The sequence below is a fragment of the Perca flavescens genome, chromosome 21, assembly GCF_004354835.1.
Source record: "Perca flavescens isolate YP-PL-M2 chromosome 21, PFLA_1.0, whole genome shotgun sequence".
Classification (NCBI taxonomy): Eukaryota; Metazoa; Chordata; class Actinopteri; order Perciformes; family Percidae; genus Perca; species Perca flavescens.
In genome coordinates this window covers 10,271,213-10,282,523 of record NC_041351.1, presented here as the reverse complement: position 1 = coordinate 10,282,523, position 11,311 = coordinate 10,271,213, and the positions used below count along the sequence as shown (strand labels likewise).

The 11,311-nt window shown below is 38.3% G+C and overlaps 1 protein-coding gene across 1 annotated transcript; it reads right to left on the bottom strand.

The window, feature by feature from the left end:
- Nucleotides 1-670: 670 nt before the first annotated feature.
- chac2 (ChaC, cation transport regulator homolog 2 (E. coli)) lies at nt 671-5,742 on the bottom strand. The gene is made up of 3 exons (XM_028568096.1): nt 5,424-5,742; nt 4,077-4,112; nt 671-1,427 (listed from the first exon to the last, which is right to left on the bottom strand). The coding sequence occupies exons 1-3, from the start codon at nt 5,556-5,558 to the stop codon at nt 1,026-1,028; spliced, it is 573 nt and encodes a 190-aa protein (XP_028423897.1). The 5' UTR covers nt 5,559-5,742; the 3' UTR covers nt 671-1,025.
- Nucleotides 5,743-11,311: the final 5,569 nt, after the last annotated feature.

Sequence of the window (11,311 nt, the reverse complement as noted above, 5' to 3'; positions counted from 1 at the left end):
TTCTGATGCAGTGCTTTTGACTTTGATATGTTCACTGTGCTGAGACGTGTGCTGGCAGAATGAGTATATCTTTTGTACAATCTGGAATAAACAACGTGTTCTTGCGTGGCTGTACACTTTGTGATAGTGTGATTACAGTAGTATGGTAATGGTACCTGCCCTGAAACTTGGTTACCATATCAAAAGAAGAGATCAAGGACCTTTACCAAGGCAGGATTACCTGGTTAGAGAATAACTTTGGAAAGAGTCCTGTTAATGTCTTCTTAAAAAAAATTGTTGTTATAATATTTGTGCATGACTGATGATTTTCCTAAACCTAATATTCAGTTTTTGTTTTGGAGATTAGAAACAGTATCACAGGTTGTCTGGCTGACCTGGTTCTCTTTTTTAAATATTATTTAAATAATCTAAATGGTGAAGGTGAGGCAATCAAATGATGGTTCCATCAGTTTTGGTTATTTGTTTTTCTCTGCTCTTTTCAGGGGCTTTAAGTGCACCAAAAAAAAATCATGTACTTAAATGTCATGTACTGAAATAAACCTGCTCTGGGTTTCCACTTTTTTTTAACCAAATAAACCTACTGGAAATGTTACGTCAGCACTATATTGCAGCCAGCAGTGCACACATACATCACATGATATTTAAACATTAATAGAAAACAGACCAAATGTATATGTGAATGTAGATTTATTCACTCAGAATATATTAATTCAAAACATTCATCGCTTGCGCTGTTTTATATTGTACAAGGTGTGAATTGAAAAGTTTATCCAAAATGTATTTTGAGATCACCCTGTAGTATGCTAGTTATAGTACCTTTATGTAATTATATTTTTGTTATTATTTCTAGGCAGCTTTCAAGTGTTGTTCTGCATTTACAGTATTGTAGTGAGACACTAAAAACGGAATTTGCCAACATATTTTCTGTACATGACAACTACCCTTATTGGCCCCATGTATATCTTGAACCTGATATTTTTTAACAAATCCAGCCTGGTATACATTGTTTAAGTCTTGTTTGTTATCTAAACACAATCAACTTGTTTGAGTGTGCGTTTTTGCCCATTGCGTAGTCTCTCTCTCACTAAAGTTTCTAGAGAAAACAGGTGTGTGTCTGAGTCCTCAGGCAAAATTGTTCTCACAGCGTCAGCCAGCTGAAACAGGTACTCCGTGTTTTGCCCGCTTGGACCGGTAGAGTTGACGATCTGGTTGGCTATCTCCTCCAGTGATGCGGGGCCGAGGTAGTCTGGATTGTCCTGAGAGCCGATGTAGAGCAGCATCTCGCTGGGCGGGGGAGAGAGTGGTGGACGGGGGTGAAAGGTCACAGTGATGACCTCATAACCACCTTTTTCTCTGTAGTCGAGGTAACTCTTCACTTCCTTCTCTCGGCCTGTCGGCAGCTTGTAGGCAACACCCCACACACATCCCTGGAGTGAAAGAAGAAAAACTTGGCATCTGTAGGAAAGAATGCAGAATGAAGAACAAAGAAAAGTCTAGAAGCACTTAAATCTTACTTAAAGGTCCCATGACATGGTGCTCTTTGGATGCTTTTATATAAACCTTAGTGGTCCCCTAATACTGTATCTGAAGTCTCTTTCCCGAAATTCAGTCTTGGTGCAGAATTACAGCCACTAGAGCCAGTCCCACAATGAGCTTTCCTTAGGATGTGCCATTTCTGTGTCTGTAGCTATTGAGGAGGAGAGAAGGGGGGGCAAGATGGAGGGTGGGGGGGGCCTTGACCAACTGCCACTTTGCTCGTTTGAAAGCCATGATGTCTCTCTCTCATGGGTGGGCCAAATTCTCTGGGCGGGTAAAGCAGAGAAAGGGGAGGTAACCTTGCTCCTTATGACCTCATAAGGAGCAAGATTCCAGATCGGCCCATCTGAGCTTTCATTTTCTCAAAGGCAGAGCAGGATACCCAGGGCTCGGTTTACACCTATCGCCATTTCTAGCCACTGGGGGACCATAGGCAGGCTGGGGGAACTCGTGTTAATGTTAAAAAACCTCATAAAGTGACATTTTCATGCCATGGGACCTTTAAGTTAACTAGAGCTGATGCGATTAGTCGATCAACAGATCAAATGTGAAAATGTGCTTCTATGATAGTAAGCTTAATGTCTTTTGGTATTTGACTGTTGTTCAGAAAAAAGCTATCTGAAGACATCAACTTGGACTTTATGAAACTATGATAATCATATTTCAGCTTTTTTTTTATATTTTTACACTTTTCTGACAATTTATAGACCAAGCTTTTAATTAAGTAATCAAAAAAAAAAAGTGCACAATAATTAATAATGAAAATATTCTTTAGTTACAGTCCTACCACTGTTTGTGATCAACACATGTGACTTAGAAGGAAGATTTTGACCTTATCAGTAATATTTGAAGGTAGGTTACTTATCAGTCACCTCTAAATACATTTATTCAATACAGTTTTCTTGATGCTTACCATGTTCTCACTACATTACACACTCTGTATTGCTCTTTCCCATCAACTGCAACAAATTATCTCTCATTCAAGGTGAGAATACAACCTGTAACAGCAAACGAGACTAACAGTGAAAAGAACGCCATTTTTCTATAGATTTTAGTAAGGCCTCTTCCCATGGATGTATTAAGAGAACTTTGATTTTTCCCGCGCAGTCACAGAACGATTTGCGGCATGTAGACGGCGCGATTTCTTTGTAACACCGGAAAGCCTGTGTTAGCGTATCCAGCCTTTTGAGCCAGGTAAAAGGAAGCAGGAGATTTCTCTCTATAGGACTACTTGTATTTTAATGTTATTTTACAAGTTATCTGCTGTAGTTATGGCTGATACTGGGGCAGGACCATCACAGAAAAGAAGGAAATTAAACGAAGAACTAAAAGCTAAAAAGGAAAGGCTGAACACCGAAAAAGCCTGTGTTAGTGAGTATGCAGGTAAAAGGTCTGAGGAGATGTCTTTATGTAGGCCTAATTGTATTTTAATTTGATTTGAGAAGTTATTTGTTGTAAGGAAAGTAAACAAAGATGGAGACAGGATTGTAAGTGATTCAAAAACGTCCCTGAATCGGCCCCTTGGGTATGTAATATGTCTATTTCATTCATAAAATAACTTTACAATGCGCGATGTGATTGTACATCAGTAGCCAACATTAAATGATGCCCCCCTTAGTGCTGACTTTTTATATCTTTTACTCCGCGTTTGTGTTGGCTTACTATTTTCTTTTCCCTTGTCCCCCTGTAACGTTAGCCTACTTGTGTAAAGTGTCCGTGGGTTTCATGAAATGCACTATATTAATCTAAGTTATTATTACGTTACGTTGGTTGCTACAACAATCTCTTAATGCTATGGCTTGTTACACAGTGACAGTGATACCCGGTCTAGTTCACGAGACATCCAAAGTAGGCCAAGTTACCGTATGCAACACTTGAAACGCAACAATGCATCGGTAACTTATTCTTTTATTGTAATGAATAATTTTCTGTTGGAGCAAAACATTCATCGCAACTGTATGACCTCCTCGTAATCATAGACAGTAAAATAAATGGACACAGCGACGACATATACTTCGACGGAGACCAGTGAAGTCACTTTTCCTGTGATGGCTGAGCGTACTGCGCAACCTCAAACTGAGCTTGATGACGTAGATGTGACATGAGCAACCTGTCTAAAAAAACGTCTGCTACAGGGCCATATAATGTGAGATACAAGGTAATGGAGCCTTTTTATACATTGTTGTGTTTCTTTAGAAATAAACAATGGACAAATAGAATCTTTAAACGCTTCAGATGTAAAGTTATTCGCTGTCAAAGTGACGCCAAAATGAATGGGAGTCAATGGAATACTAACAGAAGGTTATGGCTTGTAAGCCTAGAATCTCCCCATAGGAGGTACGCTTTCCAGATGCTCGCTTACCCCCTTGCTCGTAACACTCTGTAACTCTGCTCTGTAATACAGTGGGCAATACAGCACCATAAAAAAAGACCTTTACGAAAGCAAGTGTGGTAAAAACACTAACACTTTTGTCCAAAGCGGCCGCTAGAATCAACACAAACTGAAAGTTACACTTTAAATTAAGGTGGATATGTCTTACCTCAGGATCCTCCACCAGTGTCACCACCCGGCCAGGCTGTAAAGGACACAGAGGCACAAGCAAGTTAAGGAACCAAGTAGGATTATGTAGAAGTCATATTATAAAAATTGTATTTAAATGTCAACAAAACAAAATATGGTTGTTTTAAGGAAATGTTATGGGAATAATACAAGCTACGGTAGCATATACACTGTAATGAATAACCTGTAAGTTAATGTTTAGTTTAAATCCCCCTAATAATAATGAAAAAAAATAATAAAGTAAAGGGATACCATATACAGATACATAACAACACCCCAATGAGCTGCTGTATGAGATCTAACCATAGACTGTATGGGTCTAGACACTAGACCAGGGGTCACCAACACGGTGCCCGCGGGGAACCAGGTAGCCCCCAAGGACCACATGAGTAGCCCTCAGGCCTGTTCTAAAAATGAAAATTGAATATTGATATGATCTGTTTCCCATCTTGTTAAGTCATTGTTGATAATTATTGTGAGAAATCATTAACATAGATGAGTGTCATTAATCATTAATAATCATATATAACTAAAGGCAAAATGAGCACATTTGTCATTTCAGAAGAGTGTATCAAACTGGTAGCCCTTCGTATGACTCAATACCCATAAAGTTGCTCTCAGTTTCAAAAAGGTTGGTGACCCCTGCACTAGACTATCTCTTTTTAAGAGATAGGCCTAAATAACGACTTGTGGATCCAATCTAACTTAGTAGTTAAGGAAGTAGCATTAGCTACTGTATAACGATTAGGGCTGCCACCTCTTAGTCGATTAGTCGACTAATCGGTCATTTTGGTCTTAGTCGACTAAGATTTCTTTAGTCGATTAGTCATTTTTTATGCAAATTCATGCTTAATTACTTATTTCCAAGAAACTTCTGAGCACATTTATGGTACACACTTTAAAATGCACAAGATTTAAAGTGGTGCTTTTGCAGGATTAATTATGGAGAAACTCAGTTTTACAGATGGTTAATTAACTACATTTAAATTGTTCTTTTCTAGTCTTAACCACCTCTCAAAGCGCACAGCTCTGTCTTTTGATGGTCAACTAACGTTAAGGTTACAGACCAAATGGGATGTGTTTTAAAGTAAATTAACAATGTCAAATGTGTACTTATCTTTCTGTGTTTACACAATAAATTAAAACTATAAATGTTTCCAAGTTTTTGTTACTTATCCCATTATATTTTTTTGTTTAGCTACATTTCATATCCTGCTTTCCCCGGATTTTGCCCTAACGACATCTGACAAAGCAACGCTGAGCAACCTTGCATCAGTTATTGCTAGCTAACGTTATATAGATCCCAAAGAGAACAGCGTATGCTCACCTTACCCGGTACTCCTCGGTGGTCGGTACTGCCCTGCCAAAACCGACGGCTGAATCCTTTTATGTAGCCTATTCTTCTTTCCTCATAAGGAAAATCCACTTTCCATATAAGGGACCCGTAACCGAAAACCCACATAACCGTAATAAGACACGCTAAGCTAACAGTTACCGTGGCGACAACAAGGACGGTTCAATCAGAAGTAACGTTTACGATAGGACTGACTGTACAACTGCAACAGCGATGTTTTAACAGTAGTAACACACGCTCATTTTTAGCTCTGTACCAGGACTAGATGTTCAAATCATCTGTATTACGTAAGCACGCGTACTTCCGCTAATCAACTTTCAGTATAAAGCGTATTTTCCGATCATATTGCCAATGTTTTGATAATATTAACCATTTAGTAGGGTTCTTTGCAGCTAATCACAATATAGTGTTGTTTTTTCATAGCGTTTTGTTTTTTCACCCTATGTCGTATCACTATGGCATGTATTTAAGAGCATTTCGCTTTTATTTCGAAGGTAAATCGCCATTCTGCCATTACATTTTTTTTTTTTTTTTTTTTTTAAATGTGTAGCTAACTTGAGGCAAATGGGCCGGAAAAGAGAAACACTGTCAAACCTGTCCAACTACAATAAAAAAAAAAAAATTAAGTTAGCAAGTTGCCATGACAGAGAGATCCATATAAATAATGTTTTTTTATGTTATCTATTTGTGTTATGTTTGTCAGTAAACTATAATTGTTTTAAGTTATTATTGTTTTAAATGTTTACCACTTTAAGTTTCTGTTAAAACAAGGCAATCCAGAAATGTTCTTGCCAGCCACTAAAAGTTGTTTTCCACATATAGGCTAAAGAAATGGTAACACAACTACAGACAGCAATTTCTGAAGAAAGCATTCATTTACACTAGTAATACATGTGTGGATGTGACCTTGAATAAAGGTTTATATAAGTATCAGAAAGAATGTAATTCTTTTTTTGTTGTTGTTGTTGATCTGAATGACCTATTGATTAATGTGTCCAAGTTCCTAGTTCTTCATAGGCTACCTTTCATATGCACCCATTCATTCATTTTCAATACATGTCCACTTGTGCTTATGCATTTGTTAAAACATAAACTGGGACAAATAACCCAGGGCATATGGGCTTCAGTCCTGACACCAGGGGGTGCTGAGTTTCTATTACCCACAGTGGATTCATAGTGTGTTCTCCCAAATAACATGCTAACCATGTAGGTCTATGCCATGTGAGCACTGATTCAGAACCAAAACCAAGTGGAAAGCCACAGCCTAGCCTGTAATGTCAGCTCAATGAACAGGAGCAATGCTCAGTCTTTTGCCTCTGAGAGAATCTGGTCAGCAAACCTTTTTACGTAAATTACCAGCCTCGCGTTTGGAGAGGCAGATCTGTAGTTGAAATCCACAGCTGGGCTGGAAAATGCTGCTGAGGAAACATCTGCTATAAAGATACCCTTGTTCCAAACACCAAAACCAAACCCGGTGCAGTGCAGCTGGTTACTGAAGGTCAGCTCTCAGGTGGGAATGGGTGTAAATGTGTGTGAAGTACACAGAAAAATGTCATAGCACTTCTCGTAATTTAAAGCGTGTAAATACAGCTGTTTCAAATACTCAATGTTCCCTGCTGTGAGCATGATAGTTATAGTAACTATAAACCTCTACAGAGCTACACAGAAGTGTATCCTGCTCCGAATATCCTAAACCACATGTACACATAATCAATATCTCATTTATTTGTGCTTTAACAAAAGCTTACAAAATGTACATGTACTGTGGTGGGCTCACCCTTTTGTGCAGTATTTGTCTTTGACAGGGACACGTTTGTGGGGGAATTTATTATGATGACAAACAACAGAGAAATTTAGGGAAATATATACAGTCCCCTTTATAGTACAGTTTATCTAGGAAAAGAAGCAGTTTTCATGATGAGAAATATGTTTTATTTGTGAAGAAACATGCAGGATGTACCTTTACTAGATGAATTGGGCAAATTTTGTTATCGCTTGTTTGGAAGATGGAAAACAAAGATGTTGCGGTAAATATGAGGAATGGATGTGAAGAGAATTTACTGGAAAAACGTTTAAAGTCTTTTAAACACTATAGTCTGAAGCTTTCAGTACTAATATCGACCATGCAATTAAATGACTTCAAAACACCAAATTAAATCTAATGTAATCCACTCTTTATTCCTGATGTAACCAAACGAGACACTGTATCAACACTATAATCAAAGTATATCAAATAAGTAATTATTGCAAAAACAATTTAATCAGTTCTGGTATATGGCCTTGCCCTCGTGACTTCCGCCATCAGCATTTTTCTCCCATTTTCCATACGTGTTACATTACCTTCGTTTTATTCTCATAGGCATTCTTTCTCTTTGACAAGCCCATCTCAGTTTTCAGTCTCTTTCCACTGTGCTCCACTTCTCTTAGTGTTCTTTCTTCATCTCCAGAGCTGTTGCTAAATCTTCTTGTTTTCTTCGATCTTCTGTTAATTCATTGGGGAGGTGACAAAGAAAGAGACTTACTCCACCCTTTTCTTTTTTTACTTTAATCATTATAGCTTCCTTTCATTTCGGAAAGTCTGTATTTTACCCCAAACATCTCATCTGAATGTCTTGCATTTAAAGGGGCACTCCACCATTTTTACACTTACAAGTTAGTTTATTTGACATGATTAGAACTGCACAGTATTTGGAAACAGTTTTCTAAATGGTCTTTATCTCCGTAACCTGCTCATTCCTCTCTGGTTGAGCTCTGATAAGAGATTTCTTCAGTTAGAAGAATTTCTTTTTTCCACCAACCACCTGCAAGATCGTCTAACTAACCTCCAATATTAAGTTGTTCTCCTGCAGCGATTGAGGTCTACAAAACCCATCCAAAGGTCTCCTACATACTGACTCACTCTAGCAGCAGTGGTTGCGCACAAAGAAAAAAACTCTTGAACCTCTTACTCTATCTCAGCCGCCATAGTGAGGAATTGGTCAGCCGAGCCATAAAAGTCCACTATATGTAGAGAGCTGAGTTGAGTGGGCCATTTTAAGGCTCTGAGGCCTCAGATTTGATCCTGAACTGCTCATATGACTGAGATTTCTCTCACAGGCTCACATGCGCGGTGAATGCAGCCACATCTACCAACACTGTTGCACTTGCCTGAGAATGTGATTCTATTCTGGGTATAACAACTAAGGACTGCAAGATAAGAAAGTCATTATTAGCCAGTCAATATTATCTATTTTGACTCTGTTTTTACAGTGAGATGGCAAAAACCTAATTTGTAAAAATGTTGGACCAGCACAAGTATTGACTAATTAGAATAATAGAATGTGAATCATGTTCACATTGGCGTGACTGATATTCTCACTCAGTCTTCAAACAAGATGTAATAATAGAAATTATGATACAATTGAAGGTTTCATTGATGATAAATGCTGTGTTGTCCTTTGTCTTAGCAGCAACAAAAGCCAAACGTTTGGAGTCCATGTAATGATAGAGGCTTCTGTTAATACGTATTTTAAGAATTTGATTATAAAGTTGAAGTTTCTGACAAAAAAAAAAAACCCTCTCAAGACAAAAGCCATCACTTGTCTTGGGAAATGTCCTTTTACTCAGATGGTGAAAATAAAATGAAAGAAGTAAAAGCCATGTGGACTCTTCTATATTATTTTTTGCACCACTAAGAAGAGAGCAATCTCCCTGTTATTCATTCTCTTAAAAAAGGAGGCATTCTTCACCTAAATTAGATTATTGCTTATCTTAACTTGTTTAATAATAATGAACCACAGGCTACTTTTCCTCATTGACTGATATCGAATAGTAAAACCTCTTACAGCAATGCAGTTAAACGTTGCTTTTTTCCTCATTTAATTTTTAAGTTAGATAAATTAAATTGGGGTCATTGTAACCTTTGAACTTTTTTTCCAGTCATCCAATTTATATTTGTATTCTTCCTGCATGTGGTGAGTAACTACAAAGATACAGTATATTCCTCACTTGGAACTGACATCACTGAAGGGATTTGAGATATTTTCCCCCAAAATTGGTATAAATAAGGCTTAAGTCCAGTAGCTGCAATGAAAACTAATACTCTAAAGCTTCCTCGGGCTTAACCAAAGTCTATAACTTTATCAGCATGATTGAGTGAGAAACATGAAGTGTAATAGAAGACTGATCAGAAGGGACTCGGTTTTCTTGGCTGCAGGACTGTCCAGTTTAAATTGATCTATAGCAGAATATGTGGTAGACTCCAGGATGTGTGGGATGTAAACATGTCAATCTTTAATCTTAAAAAGTAACATGACTGCAGAGAAGAAGACAAAGCAGAAATTATGACACAGATCTGGGTTGGTACAACTTTGCCATTGGTAAAACCATTGAGTAAAAAACCCTGGATACTTTTTGGATGGAATTTCTTTAAGAATATATATTTGCCCATTTCAAATTATGTCTGGTTTAGAAAATATGCAACCATTTGAAATGAGTTTCTGCTATGCTCAGAACATAGAGTGGGTAAATTACCTTTGCTCCCTTCTTTGTCTATATCCTTGACATTCAGTTGCAATAACGTCAGATGAAGTCAATGCTTTAGAATTTAATTGATGACAATCCTCAAGCAGCAATGAAAAGTATTCCACATCTTAGTAGTATTCTATGAGGGCTTGATGAAGATAAAAACTGACACTGACACTGAGTTTGCATTGCTGTTAACGTTGGGAAGAACAAGGTCACCATGCTAACATAACCACAATGACAATGCTAAAATGCTGATGTATAGCATGTATAATGTTAAACATGTGAATGTTATCCAGCTGACATAATGGTAATAAACACTAAACACAAAGCACAGCTGAGGCTAATGGGAATGTTGTTAGTTTTGCAGGTATTTGGTCAGAAATCAAAGTATTAGACAAATTGATATTTTGATGATGGTGGCGCTAGATGAAAAGTCAGGGGTCACCATTTTTATAATTCATCCACTAAGGAATGTGAATGTCTGCACCAAGTTTCATGGCAATCCATCCAGTAGTTGGATGAGACAGTTCACTCTAAACCACAAATTTGAACCTCATGGTGGTGTTTGAGGAAACGCCAAGGGATCACTGATCACACCAACCAAATCATTAGGACTCATCCTCTGGGTACCAAGGGTATTTTTACCAGATGTCATGCCAATCCATCCAATAGTTGTCAAAACTTTTCAGGGAGGCTCAAAATGTCTTGTTGTGGCACTACAGAAAAGGTCAGAGGGGTCACCAAAGTCATTAGGATACATTGTCTGGAACCCATTAATGGTAAAATCTTCATGGCAATCCATTTGATAGTTGTTGAGATATTTTAGTCCATACCAAAGTGGTGGGCCTACCAATTACCAGGCTATCATTGCCATACATAGAGCCAGGCTACTAGCATGGCTAAAAAGTGACCCTGGAATAGGCTGCATTAATGTTGAATATTCAGGCAGAACTTTGAGTAGAAAATAAATTCTGGCTACTGTGCTGGCATAGTTTTTGGATTGCAAATAGAACCGGCTTGAGATGAAGGTTCAAGAGCAGAGATGAGTCAAAGCCAGAAATGGTGGACAGCTGGCTGTCAGGGCCAAAGTGAACCCATAGCCATATTAGGGCAGAGCCGGTGTTGGCGGCGATCTGGCTGAAGAGCCACGGAGGAGATGGAGCCGACATTAAGCCAGTGCCAGAGAAAATTTTTTAGCAAAGCTGGAGCTGATTCCCATCCTGGAGATGAGTAGGAGTTGATGTCAGAGAGGGAGTTTCGCTTTTACAGAGGAAGCAGGAGCTGATGACGAAGAAGACGATGAGAGGAGTCTGAGTTGCGTCAGAGTGGAACCAACCAGATAATTGCTGGAAAAG